This window comes from Arvicola amphibius, chromosome 9 (assembly GCF_903992535.2).
Source record: "Arvicola amphibius chromosome 9, mArvAmp1.2, whole genome shotgun sequence".
NCBI lineage: Eukaryota > Metazoa > Chordata > Mammalia > Rodentia > Cricetidae > Arvicola > Arvicola amphibius.
Window position 1 is genome coordinate 69,558,994 of NC_052055.2, and position 22,667 is coordinate 69,581,660.

The window sequence follows — 22,667 nt, forward strand, 5'->3', positions numbered from 1 at the left end:
TGTATATACCCTATGTGCATGTTTGGTACCACTGAAGATGGTACCAGAGAGTGATGTGAGTTATTTGTACACTCTGTGAATGTGTATTGCTTTGGTATGATTCATGTAATAAAAAGATCAATAGCCAGTAGGTAGCCAGGAAGTATAAACAGAACGTCCAGGCAAATAGAAAAAGGAAGTGTGGTTCTTTGGGGTTTTGTTTTGTTTTATTTTATTTTACATTTTTGCTCTTTGGAGTCCTGCCACCTAGATTCCAAATAATCACAAGGTAGTTTATTCTTACTTATGAATGCCAGACCTCAGCTTGCCATGTTCCTTTCCGCATTTTCTTAAATCATGCCATATATATTTTGCCTCTGGGCTTTTTACCATTTTCTCTGTCTGTATATCTTTTCTTTTTCTCTTATTCTTTGTCTTGCTGTGGTGCTGGGTGAGTGACCCCTTGCTTTGTCCTCTCCTTCTCTTCTCATTCCTTCTTTTTCTTTTTCTCCTTCTATTTATTCTCTCTGCCTGGCATTCCCGTCTATACCTATCCTGACTAGCTATTAAGATCTTTATTAGACCAAACTAGTGTTTTAGGATGCTTCACAGAGTTAAACAAAGGCAACATAAAAGAATGCAATGCATGCTTGCATCATTAAACAAATGTTCCACAGCATAAACAAATGCAACACACCTTCAACTAATATCCACAGAGAGGAGAGCTGAGGCCATGGAAGATGCTGAGGAGGCACAGGGTGGAAGATGGCAGAGAAGCGATGCCACATTATGAGACGTAGATGAATATCAATGCGTTCATTTAAGTTATAAGAGCTATTTGAGACAAGTGTAAACTAAAAGCCAAGCTTTCATGATTAATAAGACGTCCCCATGTCATTATTTGGGAGCTGACTGACAGAAAAGGTAAAAGCTCATCACAAGACAGGGCTTCAAACCCCCTGTCACTGGACTTGCAGAGAGTTGTAAGTCCCCTTGTGGATGCTGGGAACCAAAATCAGGTCAATAGCAATCAGTGCTCTAACCACTGAGCCAACTCTCCAGCCCAGCAAAAGGAATCTTTTCTCCTTCATGTTGCAGGGTATCAAACAAACTCAGCTGTTGTCCAAGATAAGTAAATATTCTACCACTGAGGGGACCCCAGCCCTTGTTTTATTTTTAATTTTATTTTTAATTATGTGCATCCAGAAGGTAGAGGTATATACACCTGTGAGTGTGCAGGAGCCTGAGGAATCCAGAAGAGGGCATTGGGTCCTGGAGCTGGGATGAAGCACATGGATTTTTGAGATGACCTTGGGTCCTTTGCAAGATCAGTACTCTCTCTTAACCATGGAACCATCTCTCCAGGACCCAATACCTGGGTTTTGTGGGGATTTGTCAGGGACCATTTTTCCTAAAGGATAGCAGAGGTCATTGCCCTAAGGATGTTTACAGAGAACCCACCCCACATCCCAACTATCTTGAGAACTATCTGTTAACAGAACACGCCCCTTATTCCAATGTTAATGGATTACATGTTTCGGCTTACACCAGGTGCTGACTGATGACCTTCCATTACCTGGGCAAAGTTCCTTATCCTACCCCCACCCCATGTCAAGCTCCTCTTTCAAGGGTTATATAAGCTGTAACCTTCACCCTCATAAATGAGACCTTGACAATATAATCTTGCTTGGTCTCATTCCTCTCTTCAGCCCATGTCTTCCAGGTAGCACCCCTTCAGAGGACCCTGAATAGCTGACCCGCCAAGCGAGGTTACAGGGATTGGGTTGTTTTGTTTATTTTTGGTTTTGTTTGTTTGGTTGGTATAATACCTGGGCTTTGTTGTGTGTGGGGTTGTTTTATTTGTTCTTGTTTTTGTTTGTCTGTCTGTCTGGTTGGTTGGTTGGTTGGTTGGTTGGTTGGTTGGTTGGTTGGTTGGTTTTGTTTGGTTTGAGGTTTTTGGTTACTTTGAGACAGGATCTCACTATGTGGCCCAAGCTGGCTTTAAAACCACGATAATCCTGCCTCAGCATACCCAGTGTGGGAATCACACCATCTCAGCTTGTGGCCTTCCTCTCTTAACAACTAGATTTTATTTTTAAAATGTTGAGGACCCCTTTAAGAACAAATAATCACTATAAGATGTCATACCTTCCTTCCTAGATCTGTATGGAGAAAAGAGATAGGCATTTTAAGTAAAAAACTAGAATTCTCATGTAACCAAGGATAAATTTGAACTTCAGATCCTCCCACCTCCTGAATGTGCAATTACAAGTGTGTGCCACCATGCCAAGTTTATGTGGCCCTGGAGTTTGAACCCAGAGCTTCCTGCATGCTAGGCAAGTGGTCTACCAATTGATCTATGTCTCCACTAGGATTTTAGATTGAATGTTAATATCTCATATTTATTGAGTAATAAGCTTCTCCATACAGTATCTCGTGAATCCTCACAAGGACTTTGCAAGGTAGGCGCTGTCTCTACCTGCAGTTATGTGGATAACAAGGAGAAACTCAGAAGGCCTAACTGCTCACTGGTGTGCTAATAGGTGTGCTAACAGGTGTGCTCATGGCTGTGCTCACAGGTGTGCTCATGGTGAGTTCACAGGTGTGCTCACAGGTGTGCTCATGGCTGTGCTCAATGGAGTGCTCCCAGGTACTCACGGGAGTACTCACAAGTGTGCTCACAGGAGTACTAACAGGTGTGTTCACAGAAGTACTCATGGGTGTGCTCACGGGTGTGCTCACGGGGGTGCTTACAGGAGTGCTCACAGGAGTGCTAACAGGTGTGATCAAAGGTATGCTCACAGGGGTGCAGACAAGTGCCCCTAAAAGTCAAACAGAGATGTCTACTAGCAAATTCCAGCAGCCAGTGAACACAACAACAAACAGGAACTGCACCAAGTCTGTCCTTACCCCACTTAAACCTCTCTATCTTCTTCTCTACTAAGGGCTACAAAGATACCCCCCAATGAATGATCCTAAATTTACAAATCTCAAGGTATTTTTATTTGGTATTATATGAAATGTCTAGCATTCCTGGTAACAAGTGTCCCTGCCTGCTGTGCCATCTTGCTGTCCTGTGACACTTATTTTTGAAATGTGTTTGATGAGTACAGTCTTTCAAGTGACACTTAGCAGTGACTGTGACATATTGGGAAGCTCGGTATATGGAGGTGACACAGGGATGGGACTCCCCTTTCCCTTCCCTCCTTTCTGAGCTCTCTCCCTTCATACCCAGATTTGCAGTCCCCAGGACTAATCAGACCCCCTTGCTCTTCCATTGCTGAGAATGCATGTCTATCTCCTCTTTTCATCTCCTCTAGTCCACATGGGACTTCCTGGTTCCCAGGTGAGCTGATCAGCAAAGTTCTGGCCCCTGAGAGCAAGGCGGTCTTAGAGATCTAGCCAAGTCTCCAAAGGGCCTCTGGTTCTGTAACCTGCCTTCAGTGGGAGCCAGATGTGTGTAGAAAACACAAACTTGAGGTTAAGAGGAAGTGGGGGATTGTGGGTGGTGCTGAGGAGAAATGAGCACATTCTTACTTCACTATGGTTCCCTCCTGGGCTTTCTCAGAATTTCTCACCCTGGTCTTCTGAGGCAGGATATTACAGCATCTCTGTGACACTTTATCTAGTTCAGTTCAGAAGCCTCAACACAAAGCCTGTGCTGGAGTTAGCCACAGGGCCGCACAGGCCTTGCTCAGCTTCCCTCTTGTCCTCTGTGTCCCGGCTTCCTCAGCACTTCACCCTGCACTGGCTGTGAGGGCTGCCTGGACCCTGCCCTGACCTGGTCTCCTCTCCTCACAGCATCCCTACTTCCTTCCCTGCTTGCTCCCCTACAGCTTGAGAAGAGGACTTATGGCCTGGAAGGACACATACCTGCTGTCCCCCATCCTGCTGGTGCTCCTGGCCTCAGGTGAGGACAGGGGACAAGGATAGAGGGAACAGACTAGGGAAAGGAGAGGGAAGGGGCTGGGAGGTGTGCAAAATGGGGCTATATGTCTGTGAAGGCAGAACACATGGTGTGTGTTACCAGCACCTGACTACAAGCCACGCCCTGAGCATAGACACAAAGAGGTCACTCTGAGAAGAGAGCCCATCTCCTAGCCCTGCTGTGGAGACTTGAGGACTCTCTGACCTGAAGGGTGTGTGTGTTCTCAGGCTGTTGCACAGAGTTATTTCAAGCAGTGGAGGGCCAGACCTTTTCTGTGAATTGCCCGTATGACCACAGACTACACATCAATATGATGAAGGTGTGGTGTCAGCAAACATCAACAGAACATTGTAAAGTGTTAGTGTCCAGTCTCAGCACAGATACTCAGCAGCCAAAATTCTCCATCCGGGACCATCCTGACTCTCGCTTCTTCACTGTCACCATGACTGCACTCACGGTGAGAGACTCGGGTGTCTATTACTGTGGGATCCATGACAATGGTGGAACAATCACTGTTCTCAGAACCATGCGCCTGGTGGTGTCAAGAGGTGAGCTTCCCCCTTCTATGTGGCTCTCAGCTTTCCTGACTGCCAGGCTCCAGAGTTGGAGAGGATGCTAGAAAATGTGTCTTCTAATAGTTGGAAACTGGGGCACAGGGAAGAACTCCCCAAGGCCACCTCTTGGTTCAAGGCAGAGCAAACCCTAGAACCCAGCTTTGCTGGACCCTGGGCAGTTTTTATCAGTTATTCTGAACACTGCTTCTGTTGCTGCTGTTTCTGCTGTTGCTGCTGCTGCTGTTGCTGCTGCTGACAGAACTCTGTTTATTGAAGAGTCTTGTTCCCTCCAGTTGTCACAGCTGCTCATTCCCAAACATCCTTCCTGCAATCCCATCAGAAACCTTCTCTCCAGGGGAGGCAGGCTCCATCACATGAGAGACCGCAGAGCAAATGGAGAATGCACTGAGAATGTAGACCAAGAGGAGACAGCTAAACATAAAGGCATATGAGGCTTCTATACCTATTATTCTTTGGTTTGGTGTTTTCATGGTGTCCCATATTTCCTGGATATTTTTTATTAATCTTTTGTTATATTTAATGTTCTCTTTGACTTATTAGTCTCTCTTCCATCTCTTGTATCCTTCTATTTATGCATTCATTTGCCATTTTCTCATAATCTCCATTTCTATAATTCCTTCATTTGTGCTTTCTTTTTGTCTCTATTTAAGTTTTCAAGTCTTGAATAGTTTCTTTCATCTGTTTGATTGCTGTTTTCTTTTCTTAAGGGATCTTTTTTATTTCATCTAATTTTTTGTTTGTCTTTAACTCCATTCTTTGAGGGAAATTTTCATTTCCTCTTTAAAGAAATGAAAGGGCCGCAAACATTCTCCTAAAGTTATTTTTGATGTCACTTTCTTCTACTTCATCTATATTTGGTTGTTTAACTCTTGCTATTTTAGAGCCACTGGTTTTTATTGGTGTCATGTTGTTCTTTGTAATGTTGCATGTGTTTGTACCATGTCTGCCCATCTTTCCCTGATTGGTGTAGTTGGGGCTGTCTGTGACTCTGGTGATCAGTCTTCCAGGTGCTAGTAGATTCAGTGCTCACAAGGTTGCTCATCGTGGTGCAGTCAGGGTCATGGTTCCAGTCACCCTGTTAGTCAGTCCGTGTTCCTGGAAGTCATTAGGTGCTTCGGGGATTTGCTCTACAATGCCAGGGGTCATTTAGACCTGTTCCTTCAGAGACTGCTTGCTTGGGGCTCTTTCTGCTGAGGCTTCAAGCTACTATGGCCTCTGTCTACTTCTCAGGTTCCTGCCTACTCCCTCAGAGGTCCCAAACTCACATCCAGACCCACACAGGTCCTAGCTCAGGCCTACTTCCTCAGAGATCCCAGATTCACGCCCAGACCTTCAGAGAGGTCTCTAGTTCTGGCCTACTCTCTTAGCGATTGCTCCCTTGTCCCTACTCCTGTGAAGGTTGCTGTCTCAGGCCTGCTCTGACCTAGGTCGCTGGCTCAGTCCTGTTTCTGTAAATGTCCCTGGTCTGGGTCTACTCCTGGCCTAGCCTAGGTCCTGCAAATGTTTCTCCAGTTTTTTTAGGAAAAGCTTTTCTTATGCAGCTCAGCTGACCTTTCAGGCTGCAGAGCACAAGCTTTGAGATGGGAGAGGGAGCTGGGTCAGATGAGGATGCACTGGAGCCCAGGGTTTCTAGAAGCCTGGCTTTCTCCCCGAATCTTCATCTGAGGTCCAGTGCAGGACAATGGTAAGTGGGGTGCTATCCATGAAATCCCCTTGGTTAGCAGGGTTCAATAAAGGGCAATCAGTAGACGTGGAACATAATTGGATTCCATTTCTTAAATCTCTACTTAGATGCTGTCTCCTTAAGAAGCTCCTGAAATCTATTCTCCACCTCCCAAGATGACTGTGTTGGTTCCTTGAGCTTCTAAACTGTGTGTCTCAGACCTTGCTGTGGGCATGAACCACCTGAACTCCTTATTTCATGCAGACCCTGGCTCAGAAGATCTGAAGTGACACTTGCTTATGAGGAACAAGGAACTAGGCTCACTTCAGTAGGGATCAATGAACTTACAGGTCCCCCTATAAATTTCTGAATTCACTGAGGAAGATCTGGTGCCATTCTGGGCTCTACATCTCCAGCAGTAATAGAGGATGATCAAGGGTGGCAGAGAAAAGAGAAACAGGCTTCCCTTCCTAGAACCAGGGAGTCTGTGCCAAGCCCAAGCTGAGGCTCACATGCAATACAGCAGTAAGGACACCTTAGAGAGACATGACTTACAGAGGCTGAGAGAGCTGTATAAGGAGGAGAAGGGGGAGGTGGAGAGCTGGACAGCAGCAGAGGAGAAAGTTTCCATAGCTCAGACAGCCCGAGGAGTCTTTCCTTCACCCCTCTCCAGCCCTCCTCCTTTTCCCCTTCCACTCATCTGTCTCTGTCTCTGCTTCAGGCTGGCTTCTTTGGATTTTACTAGAAAAATCCTTGCTTCTTGAATAGCCATGTTCTTTTCCCTCCCCAACTCCACTCCTCTCTACCTATGTAACTATCCATTTATTATCCGTCCATCTATCATCTATCCATCCATTTATCCATACATTCTCGGTGTCTTCCTGCAGGTCATTCAAATACTACTGCCTCTGCCATGATTCCGACTTGGCCAAGAACTGAAGCTCCCCCCTTTAATACCACAAAGGACATGAGCACCGTCTTTTCCAGGTGTGTGTGTGTTTGTGTGTGTGTGTGTTTGTGTCTGTGTGTGTGTGTCTGTGTGTGTGTGTGTAACCATAACCCTAGTCAGCTGCTGTTATTCCCTCTTCATATCCTGAAGTCACATTCTTCAATATGACAGGTGTCACCATTGTGTTTTCAGCCTACTGGGCTCCTTGTTTGAATACTTTGGTCCCCAGCCCATGGGCTAAGAGGATATGGGGATGAAGATGGGGTTAGGTGGAGCAGGGGCAGACTCAAGTCCCCTCAGTCTGTAAGAATTTCCATGAGAGGGTATAAGTGATGACTGAGAAGAGGCTCCTGTCCTCCCAAGTTTACCCCATCCTCCCCACTCACCTTCTACTTTCTTTCACACGTGGGTATCAAGAAGAGGGAAATGGTGTCTTTAATGGCTAATAGTCCCACCAACCCAGGAGTGGGATAGTGTATGAAATACTCTCAGTGAGCCTGGGTTCTCATGGCAGGCAAATTGTATGACTTCATTCACGTCAGGAACCTCTGTAGTGTAGGGATACTGGCAGTCAGAGCTGGAAAGTGATCAAGCCATGGGTTTGGTTTGGTTTGGTTTGGTTTAGTTTAGTTTAATAAGATCTCACTGTGTAGCCTTGGCTGACCTGGAACTCTATGTTGATCAGGCTGACTGGAAACTCAACAGATATCCATCCACCTGCCTCTGCTTCCTAAGAGTGGGAATAAAGGCATGCGCCATCATGCTTGACTAGCCCCAGAACTCTTGCAATTTTGGAGATGATTCCAATTTTTGCATTTGCTTTCATTTTGTTTTGCTTTGCTTTGCTTCTTTAATTTGTTTTCTTTTCTTCTTGGGTTCAACACTGTTGTGAGAACCCAACTCTACATTGATGGGGTGTCAATTTCTGCCATGAATCTCCGCAGTTCAGCTGTTGTTTTTTGCAATGCTGAGAATGGAAATGGGGGTTTTACACACGCTGTGTAGATGTTTTAACTCCAAGCTTCATCTCCAGTCACTGGTCTCAGGATCCTAGAGTAGGATTTTCAAGTTTCTAACAGGCATTTGTGTGAGTCAGCTTCCATCTCTAAAATCCTTTTGTCCCTGTGTCCTACCATGTAGAGCTCCTTGTCCCCATCTATCTTTCCCAGGTCAGGCAGAGCTCCCCCCCTCTCTCTCTGTCTCTCTCTCTCTGTCTCTCTCTCTCTCTCTGTCTCTCTCTCTGTCTCTCTCTCTCTCTCTCTCTCTCTCTGTGTGTGTGTGTGTGTGTGTGTGTGTGTGTGTGTGTGTGTGTGTGTGTGTCTTTCCTGGGTGGGTCTCTTTCTTATGTCTACTGCTGTCTACCTGGAACATGGAGAACCGTTTTACTAAAATCATGACAACTCTGCAAGGGGGTTTTCAGTAAGGTTGGATTCGTCTTGGTTTCTGGAGAGGAAAATGAAGACTAAGGTAGAACAACTGTCCCAGAAGCAGGTGAGAATGGGGACAACAGGGATCAGGTTCCCTAAATACAGTCCTGATGCCATTCCACACAGAAGGCCAAGATGCCCGGGTGAACTCCTCCGTGTGCATCTCCTGGATCTGAACCTTAGACTCTCCCACAAACACATTTCTAATTGGTTATTTTAGGAAGAGATCAACTAAACTGCATCTAAACTTTCTCACAGGCTGAAGGAAAGCAGCAGGGAGGACCTAAGTTGGGAGGATTGGATGGAGAGGAGTTTCCCAGACTCGCCAGTGTGGGTGGTCATTGTTCAACCTTCAATCTCATCTCTCCGCAGAGTCTCCATATCCAGCATGGTTGTTCCTGTGGTCTGTGGACTCTTCATTAAGACCCTTATCTTCACTGTCTTGTTTGCTGTCACACAGAGGTCATTTGAATGACAGACCATGAAGCCACACAACAGTGACTTATGACTTTCAGGATGTCTATATCAGAAGAAGAGCTCGGGGTGGGGTAGGGCTGAGGAGAGACTGTGAAATGAATTGAACCCGTAATCATAGGTGACATCTAAGGCCCAGAATGTCCCCTGCTAGCCCTGCCTTTTCTCCACAGTCCATCCATCATCTTAGGTATTTGCTCTGCACCCTCAGAAGACAGGAACCAATGCCCAGCACCTCTGGCCATTCTGCCTGAATAGAGCAGAGTTGGACTCAAATAAGACAACCCTGTGCCCCTCCCTAACACCTTTCATGGAAGATGTGTGATTTAGGGGTGACCACTGCTATTCCTGCTCCTTGTTCTTGCCTTAGGCAGTGCAAATCTAGCCACTTGGGCAGGCCCTTGCTTATGAAGCAGCATGCTCTCCCAGCCTCTAGGGCCTTCCTCTCTGGGAATCAGGCACTCAGATTGGTCTTCCTCTGTGGTTCTCTGAACACTCCCAAACATGAACCAAAAAGACAAGATCCCTTCTTGAGGATTATGCAACAGGGAAAGAGAAATCAAGTTAAACTGGATGCTGTTGTCTGGGAAACTCTTGGAGGCAGAGATGGCATCTGTAGGATGGGATCAGGACATGCATTTACACAATGTGTGCATTTTATCATTGAATCTTCAGTGCCACTCAGGACAGCCAGTGTGTGTATGACCAGAGGGAGGCCACAGGAATAGCAGCACACCACCTTCTGGTGGGAATGAAGTCTAGAGAGATCCCTTGCTGAAGGAATCCTCAATTGAGATTCCCTACTCCCAGATATGCCTGGTTTTATGTCAAATTGATAAAAAACCAACCAACACAGGGAGCAAATCTTTGATTTGTGTGCTCTTATCTTTTCTTTTTGTAGATTTATATACTTTTATTATGCATAAGGTTTATGTATATACACTATGTGCATGTTTGGTACCCCTCAAGATGGTGCCAGAGAGTGATGTGAGTTATTTGTACACTCTGTGAACGTGTATTGCTTTGCTATGATTAATGTAATAAAAAGCTCAATAGCCAATAGGTAGCCAGGAAGTATAAACAGAACTTCCAGGCAAATAAAAAAAGAAAGTGTGATAGTTTGGGGTTTTGTTTTGGGGTTTTTTATACTTTTGCTCTTTGGGGACCTGCTATCTAGCTCCCAAATTATCACACAGAAGCTATTCCTACTTACGAATGCCAGAACTCAGCTTGGTATGTTCCTTTCCACGTTTTCTTAAACATGCAATATATATTTTGCCTCTAGGCTTTAACCATTTTCTATATCTGGATATCTTTCCTTTCACTCTTATTCTTTGTCTTGCTGTGGTGCTGGGTGAGTGACCCCTTGCTTTGTCCTCTCCTTTTCTTCTCATTCCTTCTTTTTCTCTTTTTCTCCTTCTATTTATTCTCTCTGCCTGGCATTCCCACCTATATCTTTCCTGACTAGCTATTAAGATCTTTATTAGACCAAACTAGTGTTTTAGGCAGCTTCACGGAGTTAAACAAATGCAACATAAACAAATGCAACAAAACTTCAACTAATATCCACAGAGAGGAGAGCTGAGGCCATGGAAGATGCTGAGGAGGCACAGGGTGGAAGATGGAAGAGAAGCGATGCCACATTATGAAACGTAGATGAATATCAATGCGTTCATTTAAGTTATGAGAGCTATGACATTTAAGTTATGAGAGTTATGAGACAAGTGTAAACTAAAAGCCAAGCTTTCATAATTAATAAGACGTCCCATGTCATTATTTGGGAGCTGACTGACAGAACAGCTGGCACTGAACTTGCAGAGAGTTGTAAGTCCCCTTGTCGATGCTGGGAACCAAAGTCAGTTCCTCTGCAAGAGCAACAGTGCTCTAACCACTGAGCCAACTCTCCAGCCCAGCAAAAGGAACCTTTTCTCCTTCATGTTGAGGGTATCAAACCAACTCAGGTGTTGCTAATGATAAGTAAATATTCTACCACTGAAGGGACCCCAGCCCTTGTTTTATTTTTAATTTTATTTTCAATTATGTGCATCCAGAAGACAGAGGTATATACACCTGTGAGTGTGCAGGAGCCTGAGGAATCCAGAAGAGGGCATTGGATCCTGAAGCTGAGGTTATGCCAATGGGTTTTTGAGGTGATCTTGGGTCCCCTATAAGATCAGTGCTCTCTCTTAACCATGGAACCATCTCTCTAAAACCTAATACCTGGGTTTTGTGTGCGTGGACGGGATTGTTTTCTTTTTTGTTATTGTTGTTTTTGTTTGTTTGGTTTGTTTGGTATGGTTTTGTGAGGGATTAGACCATCACAGCTTGTGGCCCCATCTTAACAATGAGATTTTATTTTTAAATTGATGAGGTCCCCTTTTAGAACAAATAATCACTAAAGATGTCATACCTCCCTTCCTAGATCTGTATGGAGAAAAGAGATAGATATTTTAAGTAAAAAACTAGAATTCTCATGTAGCCAAGGATGACTCTGAACTTCAGATCCTCCCACCACATCTTAAGTGCTACAATTACAGGTATGTGCCACCATGTCAAGTTTATGTGGCCCTGGAGTTTGTACCCAGCACTTCCTGCATGCTAGGTAAGTTGTCTACCAATTGATCTATGTCTTCACTATGATTTCACATTGAATATTAATATCTCATATTTATTGAGCACCAAACTTTTCCATACAGTATCTCATGAATCCTCTCAAGGACTTTGCAAGGTAGGTACTGTCTCTACCTGCAGTTTTGTGGATGACAGAGAGAAACTCAGAAGGCCTGAGTGCTCACACATGTGATAACAAGAGTGCTCACAGGTGTTCTTATGGGTATGCTCACAGGTGTCCTAATAGGTGAGCTGACAGGTGTGCTCACAGGAGTGTTCATGTGTGTGCTAATGAGTGTTCTCACAGGTATGCTCACAGCTGTGCTCAAGTGCTCACATGAGTGCTCACGGGTGTGCTAACGGTGGTGCTCATAAGTGTGCTCACAGGTGTGTTCATAGGTGTGCTCCTCATGGCTATCACTACAGTGGCCTGTGTGAAATTACTGAAAATGTTTTGAGTCACAGTAGCATGGTTCTTGGGTTTGACATTTGTTTGAGTTTTGTTTGCTTACATGTTGCTATGGTAAAAGATGCTAACAAAGGCAATTTAAGGGACACAGGGTTTATTTTGGCTCAGAGTTCCAGAAGAGTACAATCATCTCAGCAGGGAAGACATGCTGGCAGGTGCAGGAGGCAGGCTGGTGACACTGCCTCTGCACCCAGGAAGCAGATAAGGAACACAAGTGGGACCCAACTGTACAACCTCCAAGCCTGACTCCAGTGACCCAGTTTCTCTGAAGAGACTCCAACCCGCAAAGGTTCCACAAGGGTCCCAAATGTGGGTCACCTGCCCCCATCACTGGCAGTCCCAGGATGCAGAGGAGCTGGGGAGCAGGGTCTCAGTGTAGGAAGGACCCTGGAGACTGTTTCTTAGAACAGGTCACCTATTAAAATCGCAGGGCCAGCTTATCTATCTGTGGGCTCTGGGGAGAAGGGAAATGAAGTCAGGGGAGGAAGTGTTGCAGTGGAGGAGGGGCCTCCAAGCATTCCAGTCAGATTAGCAGACTGGACTGCTGGTCACATGATCCCAGAAAAGCCAGTTCTTGACAGGAGGGAGGAGAGGATGGACAGGACACAGAAAAGTGACTGACATTATCATGATGTGCCTTTTGGCTCTATGGGGTTGGATTAGGCCTAGGCTTTAATTGGGTAGGGAGAGACCACACTCCTGCCGTGCTCTCTGAGAGATGTCCAGGGTACGGGCAATGCTCTACCATCCCTCATCTAGCTTGGGAACCCACACCTAAGCAGCACCACCAGCTGGTGACCAAATGTGCAAACACGCTGGAAAGGGAATGTCTCACATCAAAACTACAATACGTGCTTATCCTGGGGTCCTCACGATGGATGACTGGAGGTCATAGAACAACACTAACAAGGTGTCGTATTTGAAAACCTAAGACCTCGCTGAGGCCACAAAGGCTGGCTCAGACTGATGGCAGGGCCTCAGTGTCCTGGCAGAGCCTGGCTGTGCTTTCTGTTCCCCTACAGGAGCCTGTCTGTTGACTTGTCTGCAGCCCCAAGTGATGCCCTCAACGGCCCCATTTCCAGGTTCCCTACAAGGTGGCACCTACAGCTCTTGTCTCAGCCTCCTGTCCTGGACCAGTGTGTTCGGGTCTCTCCTGAAGTCATGGTTCCTGTGTGGTTGCCCTCATGGCTTCTCTGCTTTCGCCCTCACCGTCTTTCATAGAAGCCTCTCACTTCTTCAGAGCACAGGAGGCCACATTCCATCCTGCCCTGAGGCTTCCACACCCACACGTCTTCCAGGCCTCGGAGCTACTAGCCACTTTGTGAGCTGCTTAGAGAGGTCACCACTTCCTGAGCTAAGGGCCATAGAGACTGGAATCCCCTGCACAAAGCTCACTGTTTGACCAGAAGGAGCAGGTGAAGTAACCCTGGGCCACAGTTGTGCACGCTCCAGAACAGGTCACAGCCTGGCTACAGATGCATGCAGATGCTCTGCTATGGGTGATGCATACTGCCACGTCTGCCCTCAGCATCCTTGGACTTCTTGCTCCATGCTGGGATTGGTGAGGAGGAGGATGTCATCTCAGCAGGTGATCAACTAATGAAAGTCACCTTCCCACTGCCCACGTTCCTCCTAGACACCCCGCCTCACCACTGACTGGCACTGCTCTCTAAAGTCTTGGCACCCTGTGCCAGCTTGGTCAAAGGCTTCCCCTGCCTCTTAGACCTCCTCCCACGGGGTCTGGGCTCCCTCACTGCATGTAATGCTGTACACATCTGTCCCTTTCCTCCCCAGAGTCTTTCTCAAGTCCTGTGCAAACTGGGTCACCCCTTGTCCCCTGGTATCCCAGCTGCTACACAACATTGTCATTTAAAGGGGCTTTCCTGTGTGTATAGTATTTTAATTTTTGTTGTTTATTTTGAGACAAGGTCTCATGAAGTCCAGACTGAACTTGCTGTGTAGCCAAGGATGAACTTGACCTCACATCCTCCAGCCTCCACCTCCCAAGGTCTAGGATTAGGGTCACGCACCAGCATGCCTGGTTCTCTGTTTGCTGACTATGAACAGCCTGTAGCTAGTGACTTCTTGTAGCTCATGTAATAACAGTTTATTGTTTGCTTTAAAGTTTTCACGTATGTAGAAGTCAGAGAACTTTTGCGAGTTGATTCTCTCCTTCTACCGTGTGGGCCATGGAGATCAAACCCAGGTTATCAGTTTTGGTAGCAAGTGTCCCTGCCTGCTTAGCCATCTAGCTATCCTGAGACAGTTAGTTTTGAAATGTGTTTGATGAGTACAGTCTTTCAAGTGACATTAGCCAATACTGGGGCATGTTGGCATGCTGGGTAAATGGGGGTGACACAAGGCTGGGGCTCCCCATTCTCTTCCCTTCTTTCTGAGCTCTCTCACTTCATAACTAGCTTTGTAGTCCCCACACTAATCAGGACTCCTTTGCTCTTCAATTTCTGAGAATGAATGTGTCCACCCCCTTCTCCTCATCCCTTCTAGTCCACATGGAACTTCCTGGTTCCCAGGTGAGCTAATCTGCAAAGTTCTGGCCCCTGAGAGCAAGGGGCCTTAGAGTTCTAGCCAGGACTCCAAAGGGCCTGTGGTTCTGTCACCTGCCTTCAGTGGGAGCCAGATGTGGGTAGGAAACAGAAACTTGAGGCTAAAGAGGAAGTGGGGGAATTGTGGGTGGTGCTGAATAGAAATGAGCACGACTCTTAACTTCACTATGGTTTCCTCCTGGACTTTCTCAGCTTTCCTCAGAGGCAGGAGACTACACCATCTCTGTGAGCTTTAATCTAGTTCAGTTCAGAAGCCTAGAACCAGAGCCTGTGCTGGAGGAGCCACAGGGACACACAGGCCTTGCTCAGCTTCCCTCTTATCCTCTGTGTCCCGGCTTCCTCAGCAGTTCACCCAGAACTGCCTGTGGGGGCTGCCTGGACCCTGCCCTGACCTGGTCTCCTCTCTTCAGAGCATCCCTACCTCCTTTCCTGCTTGCTCCCTTACAGCTCGAGAAGAGGACCTATGGCCTGGGAAGACACATACCTGCTACCCCCGATCCTGCTGGTGCTCCTGGCCTCAGGTGAGGACAGGGGACAAGGATAGAGGGAAGGAACCAGGGACAGGAGAGGGAAGGGGTTGGGAGGTGTGCAAAATGGGGCTCTATGATTGGGAAAGCAGAATATTATGTCCAGGAACTGGCCTAAGCCACCCTCTGAGCATAGACACAAAGAGGTCACTCTCTGAGGAGGGAGCCCATCTTCTAGCCCTGCTGTGGAGGCTGGGAGGACTCTCTGACCTGAAGCGTGTGTGTTTTCTCAGGCTCCTGGGCAGAGTTACTTCACACAGTGGAAGGCCAGACAACTTTTGTGAAATGCCAGTATAATAGCAACCAACACTCCAAGGAGAAGATTTGGTGTCAGCAAACATCAACAGAACGTTGTAAAGTGTTAGTGTCCAGTCTCAGCACAGATACTCAGCAGCCAAAATTCTCCATCCGGGACCATCCTGACTCTCGCTTCTTCACTGTCACCATGACTGCACTCACGGTGAGAGACTCGGGTGTCTATTCCTGTGAGATTCCTGGAAATGACAGAGCAACCATTATCCTCAAAAGAATCTTCCTGGCGGTGTCAGAAGAAGGTGAGCATCCCCCTTCTATGTGACTCTCAACCTTCCTGAGTCACCAGGATCCAGAGTTGGAGAGGACTCTAGAAACTGTGTCCTCTAGTAGCTGGGAAATGGGGCTTGAGTTCCTTGCTGTGATGGGCTGTACCCTGAACTGTCCTGTTGTCCGGAGTTCCTTGCTGTGATGGGCTGTACTCTGAACTGTGTGCTACAGCAGACTGGATTATGAAAGCATCTGAATGCTTTAAGCTGGACTTAATGAGCCAGACCATTAGGAACACAGAAGAGAGTGGTGCTGGGGTCATTTGTACTCTATGGGCCCCAATCAAGAGACTTCAGAGGAGATGAATATTAGTATGTAGCCTAGAGATCATTTTTGTGATATTTTGGTGAAAATTGGTTGCCTTTTGCCCTTGTCTAAAAGAAAATCTGCCTAAGGCTAAAATAGAGAACTATGGATGACCAGCTTTGGCAGGGGGATTTTCAGACACCCTAGTGCTAACAGTGCTGTTTGGTTGCCAGTGTCCACACTAATGCAGAGCTATACTGAAAAGGAGCAAGCTGAGCAAGGAAAAATACTAAATGAACAGTTTGAGGAAAAAGGAGACACCAGGAGAGGTAAACAGATTAAAGGAAAGCCTGCTGCTAAGTAGAATAAAGACCCCACCCAGCTAAGATTCCAACTCGTGGAAAGGAATTAAGAAAAGTGGAAAAGGACTGGTTCAGATGGTGGACACCTGTAATCCCAGCACTCGGGAGGCAGAGAGGTAGATCTCTGAGTTCAAGGCCACCCTGGAATGCAGGGTAAGCTCCAAGACAGCTAAGCTTAGACAGTGAGGAAAAACATAAAGCTGGTGTGTGTGTGTGTGTGTGTGTGTGTGTGTGTGTGTAATATAGGAGGAACAAGCCCCAGCAAACAGCAGAACTTGGCAGCTTTGGCCATGTGGTTCTGGCTTTAGAGTCCTGGATACAAGAAGGGGGTTATGGAATCCCCCTCTGCGAATAAGGAAAGCAATAGAGGTCAGATGTGTGGTAAGGGTGTCCTTGTATAGAAGCCTACAGAGGCCATTACATAAAGCTGTGCAAGTAAAGTGGAAAAGGACTGGTTCAGATGGTGGACACCTGTAATCCCAGCACTCGGGAGGCAAATCCCCGGCTTTGTTGGAGAACCCAAGATATTCAAGACACCAGAGCCAGGGGAGAGGTAAACAAGGAGAGCTGCTAACAGGGAGTGGAACCAGCCCAGGAAAGAAGTGTGTTATAGTCAACAAAGCTGAAAGGAGGTGGATATCTGAAGAGAGTCATGACATCAGAGGTGCAGAAATTGGAGTTTTCCCAAAGAGTTTTTGGTCTAACTTTGTTACAGTATTTTCTCATTATGCTCCCTATCCTCCCTATTGGAATGGTAATGTATATTCTATGTCACTGTATGTTGGAAGTATATGATATGCTTTTTTATTTTTAATTTATAGGGGTCACAGTTAAGAGATTGTTATGAGTCTCCAGAAAGATTTTTGACGTTGGACTTTGAAACGGATAAAAGCTCAGTTGAGACTGATAGATTATGAGGCTTCTGAAACTGGACTGACTGCATTTCTGCATTATGATATGGCTACAAGCCTCTGGGAGCCAGGGAGTGGAATGTGGTGGTTTGAAAGAAAACGGCCCCCATAGGCTCATAGGGAATGATACTCATAGGAAACGTAGACTGGTTAGAGTAGGTGTGGCCTTTTTGGAGGAAGTGTGTCACTGGGGGTGGGCATTGAGGTTTCAGATGCTTAAGCAAAATTTGTGTGGCTAGCCCCCTCTCCTTTTCTTTATCCTCATCCCTCCCCATCTCTCTCTTTCTTCTTGTTGCCTGAGGAGCCAGATATAGAACTCTCAGGTATCTCTCTAGGACCATATATACCTGCATTTCCTCATGATTCCCCCCAGTAACAAAAAGATGTTTTCCTTTATAAGAGTGGTCACGGTGTCTCTTCATAGCAATGGAAATCCTAAAGACAGATGATGTCAGAGTGTGGACATGCTCATGTATGTGAGTCCATGGAGTTCATGTCCTGCAGTACATGTGGGCTGGGCAGGTGGCTCAGCTGGGAAAGTGCTTGTCATGCGTGCATGAATCCTGTCCTGAGTTCTGTTCTCAGTACTCACTTCAAAAAGCCTATCGTGGTGGCCTGCATTAGTAATGGAGGTGAAGGCAGGTGGATCCCTGGCTCACTGGCCAGCCAGTCTAGCCAGAGCTGTGAATTTCAAGGAAAAAGTGAGAAACTCTGTCATCTTGCTTTAACCCATATTTAGTAATCTGTGTAGCACCATGAGGGGTGGCTTACCAGGAGAGATCTTAACCTGCGTCTGTCTCAGAGAGGAGAGGCATGGCGCCTGCCTGAGGCTTCTGCCTGACTCTGCTTTCTTTCTCCCACAATTCTGTTCTGTCTACTCTGCCTACCTAATTTTCTGTCCTATTAAAGAGCCAAAGCAGTTTCTTTATTGACCAATGAAAGTAACACATGGACAGATGACCCTCTAGCCAAAGCAGTGAATTTCAAGGAAAAAGTAAGAAACTCTGCCTCAAAAAAATCAGATATCCTAAAGAATGGAACCTGAGGTTGCCTTACATCCTTACACACATGTGTATCCATATTCACATGACAATACATAATACCACATGGGGATCCTTTACAAAGTTTGATTTCCATGAAGCATGTGTAATGTGACTCTTGCAGTTGAAAAACAAAGCAAAACACAACTCATCTGAATGTTAGGAAAAGCAGTTCTTTCTTACAGAGCTCAGCTGGCATTTCAGGCTGCAGAGCACAAGCTGTGAGAGGGGAGAGGGAGCTGGGTCAGGTGAGGATGCATTGGAGCCCAGGGTTTCTAGAAGCCTGGCTTTCTCCCAGAATCTTCATCTGAGGTCCAGTGCAGGACAATGGTAAGTGGGGTCCTATCCATGAATCCCCTTGGGCAGCAGGGTTCAGTAAAGAGCAATCAGTAGACATGGAACATATTTGGGTTCCATTTCCCAAATCTTAGAGTTGTCTCCTTAGGAAGCTCCTGAAATCTATTCTCCACCTCCCAAGATGACTGTGTTGGTTCCTTGAGCTTCTAAACTGTGTGTCTCAGACATTGCTGTGGGCATGATCCACCTGAACTCCTTATTTCATGCAGACCCTGGCTCAGAAGACCTGAAGTGACACTTGCTTATGAGGAACAAGGGTCTAGGCTCACTTCAGTGGGGACCGATGCACTTATATACCCCTCATGAATTTCTGAATTCATCGAGGAACAGCTGGTACCTTGCTGGACTCTACATCCAAAGTAGCAATAGTGGATGATCAAGGATGGCAGAGAAAAGAGAAACAGGCCTCCCTTCCTAGAACCAGGGAGTCTGTGCCAAGCCCAGGCTGAGGGTCAGGTGCAATACAACAGTAAAGGACACCTTAGAGAGACGTGATTTACAGAGGCTGAGAGAGCCATGTAAGGGGGAGAGGGAGAGGTGGAGAGCTGGACAGCAGCAGAGGAGAACGTTTCCATAGCTCAGACAGCCCGGGGAGTCTTTCCTTCACACCTTTCCAGCCCTCCTCCTTTTCTCCTTCTACTCATCTGTCTCTGTCTCTGCTTCAGGCTGGCTTCTTTGGATTTTAGTAGAAAAATTTTTGCTTCTTGAATAGCCATGTTCTTTTCCCTTCCCAGCTCACTTCTCTTCCCCTGCTCACCCATCCATCTGTCTGTCCATCCATCCATCTGTCTGTCCATCCATCCATCCATCTTCCATCCATTACAAGTCCGTCCATTTATCCCTCTACACCATGTGTCTTCTCGCAGATTCTTCAGATACATATGATTATGGCATCAGAACTTTTATATACCTAACTAAAGATCCCATCCTGATTACCTCAAAATACCTGCACAGAGACTGGACTATGACCCAATCCACAGCTCTTGTCTCTTCTCCTGACCCTGGAGTCACCTTCTCAAATGTGACAAATATTCCCAGGTATGTTTTCTGGGCCCCTGGTTTGAACGCCCTTTATTTTCTAGTCCATGTGCTGAGAGGATGTGGGCATGAAGCTGCGGTGGGCTGGAGCAGGAGCAGACAAGTCTGTGCAGAAATTTCCAGGGAGGGAGGAGGTGGCGACTAACTGAAGAGGAGGCTCCCATCTGTGACAAGTGTGGGGAGGTAAGAGCACATGACAAAGCCTTTCTCCATAGCCAGGCTATAGGACTGAAAGAAAGGAGTCCCTTTATCTCTTTGAGGATAGGTGAATGGATAGGTGACGGATGTGTATGGAGGGATGGTGGATAAAAAGGCAGACACTGGAATCAATGGTTGGATGAATTGATTGACACTGTCTTACTAGGCCCAGCCTACTTCATGTTCATGGTTATTTCATTCTGCCTCATATCTGGTTTTATAATAATATTGCTCTCTTGGTGCTGAAGATGGAACCCAAGGCCTCATGCATCCTTAGCCCATGCTCTGAGCTGCACACGCAGTCCCAGCAGGAATATTTTAAAATGCTGAACTCATGTTGGCCAGCCTCCAGTAACACTGCCTCATGCATGTGCCATGAATCATCCACAAACTATAATATTCAGACAATGCTCCATACACGTGACCGTGTGCAGAGAGGCATAAATGCTCATGGAAACTGTACAGAGATAAATGATTTAAACATAAGAGATTGCCCAGCCAGTAGTGGTATACATTTTTAATCTAAGTACCTGAGAGGCAGAGGCAGGTGGATCTCTTGAGTTCAAGTCCAGCCTGGTCTACAGAGCAAGTTCCAGGACTTGTCTCAAAAAAATAAATAAATAAATAAACAAAAATGGACTGGAGAGATGGCTCAGCAGTTAAGAGAACTTCCTGCCCTTACAGAAGACCCGGGATCAGTGCTGAGTGTTCTTGTCAGCCAACTCACAGGCACTTATACATCCAGTTCCAAGAAATCTGCCTCCCTCTTCCGGCCTCTGTGGTCACTGCACTCACGTGCACAAAGCTGAACACAAATACCATTACGTACACAGGAATAAGCATAAAGATACAACTTTTAAAAACTCAAATCAATGTCAATGACAAATAACAGACAAATGGTTGTGCTTTTCTGGCTGATGGGAAATTGTACATTCAATGAAATTACAATGGTGGAGACTGGGTACTAATTTTGGAGGGCAATCTTAGCAGGGAAGATGATGTCAGGTGAATAATTAGAATTAGTGTCATGCTAAGATGTGGATAACCATGAATAATGACTAGACAAGACGATGAGCAAGCACTTTAGATTAGCTGGGATGAAGGAAACAACTTCTTCCTCTAATTCAGGATTTAGATGAAGGTAGATCCCAAGACACACTAATATGCAATAGTAACATAAAATGGTGCTTGTATGTCAAGTCAGTGAGTTCAAACATTGCCTGCTGCTGAAGTTTGGATCTGATGGATTGTGAAAAAGTCCAAGTGTTAAAGGCTTGCTCACCAAGTGGAATTATTGGAAAGTAGCAGAAAATTTGAAGACTCTCTGTACTCCATGTGGCCTCTGGTGTGATTCATTGCCACCTAGTATTTTGTCCCTGTGTCCTACCATGTGGAGCACCTTATCCTCACCTACTTCCCTATCTGCCCAGGTCAGGCAGAGCACTCTCTCTCTCTCTCTCTCTCTCTCTCTCTCTCTCTCTCTCTCTCTCTCTCTCTCTGTCTGTCTGTCTCTGTCTCTCTCTCTCTGTGTCTCTCTCTCTGTGTCTCTCTCTCTCCCCCCTCTCTCTCTCCTGGTCTCTTTCCTATGTCTACTGCTGTCTATCTGGAACTTGGAGAAGCATTTTCCTAAAATCATGACAACTCTGCAATGGGGTTTTCAGTAAGGTTGGATTCGTCTTTGTTTCTGGAGAGGAAAATGAAGACTAAGGTAGAACAACTGTCCCAGAAGCAGGTGAGAATGGGGACAACAGGGATCAGGTTCCCTAGACCTGACGCCATTCCACACAGAAGGCCAAGATGTCCGGGTGAACTCCTCCTTATGCATCTCCTGGACCTGAACCCTAGACTCTCCCACAAACACATTTCTAATTGGTTATTTTAGGAAGATATCAACTAAACTTTCCCACAGGCTAAAGGAAAGCAGCAAGGAGGACCTAAGTTGGAAAGACTGGATGGGGAGGAGTTTCCCAGACTGTGCAGTGTGGGTGGTCGTTGATCTACCTTCAATCTCCTCTCTCCACAGGGTCTCCATATCCAGCATCATGGTCCCCATGGTCTGTGGACTCCTCAGTAAGACCCTTATCTTCACTGTCTTGTTTGCTGTCACATGGAGGTCATTTGGAGGACAGACCATGAAGCCACACAACAGTGGCCTTTGATTTTAAGCCATGTCATTCTCAGAAGAACTGGGGGTGAGGGAGGGGCTAAGGAGGGACTGTGACATGAATTGAGCCTGTAATCATGGATGACATCTAAGATCGGAATTCCCCTGCTGGCCCTGCCCACTCTCCTCAGTCCATCCATCATCTTGAGTATGTACTCTGTACCCTCAGAAAAGGATAACGGTGCCTAGCACCCCTAGCTATTCCACCTCAACGGATGAATTAACCTGAAATAAAGAAAGAACCCCGAGCTCCTCCCTGTCACCTTGTGTGGGAGTCATGAGGTTTAGGGATAACCACTGCTATTCCCGCCCCTTGTCCTTCCCTTGGATGGTGCAACTCTAGCCACCTGGGCAGGGCCCTACTTATGAAGCAGCCTGCTCTCCTGGCTTCTAGGGCCTTCCTCTCTGGGAATCAACACTCAGATTTGTCTTCCTCTGTGGTCCTCTGAACACTCCCAACCACGGACCAAGAAGACAAGATCCCACCTTAAGGATTATGGACCTGGGAGAGAAAAAATAAGTTAAGCTGGATGCTGTTGTCTGGGAAACTCTTGGAGGCAGAGATGACATCTGTAGAATGGGATCAGTGCATGCATCAACATGT

At 46.3% G+C, this 22,667-nt stretch overlaps 2 protein-coding genes across 2 annotated transcripts; both read left to right on the forward strand.

Annotated features, from left to right (window-relative positions):
* The first annotated feature begins 3,633 nt into the window (after positions 1 to 3,633).
* Positions 3,634 to 9,586, forward strand: LOC119823719 (triggering receptor expressed on myeloid cells 1-like). The gene is made up of 4 exons (XM_038343793.1): positions 3,634 to 3,889; positions 4,135 to 4,455; positions 7,033 to 7,132; positions 8,894 to 9,586. The coding sequence occupies exons 1-4, from the start codon at positions 3,832 to 3,834 to the stop codon at positions 8,994 to 8,996; spliced, it is 582 nt and encodes a 193-aa protein (XP_038199721.1). The 5' UTR covers positions 3,634 to 3,831; the 3' UTR covers positions 8,997 to 9,586.
* A 5,468-nt stretch (positions 9,587 to 15,054) lies between these two features.
* LOC119823720 (triggering receptor expressed on myeloid cells 1-like) lies at positions 15,055 to 22,078 on the forward strand. Its single transcript, XM_042055753.1, has 6 exons — positions 15,055 to 15,159; positions 15,399 to 15,719; positions 16,227 to 16,322; positions 18,492 to 18,554; positions 19,530 to 19,701; positions 21,923 to 22,078. The coding sequence occupies exons 1-6, from the start codon at positions 15,102 to 15,104 to the stop codon at positions 22,056 to 22,058; spliced, it is 846 nt and encodes a 281-aa protein (XP_041911687.1). The 5' UTR covers positions 15,055 to 15,101; the 3' UTR covers positions 22,059 to 22,078.
* Positions 22,079 to 22,667: the final 589 nt, after the last annotated feature.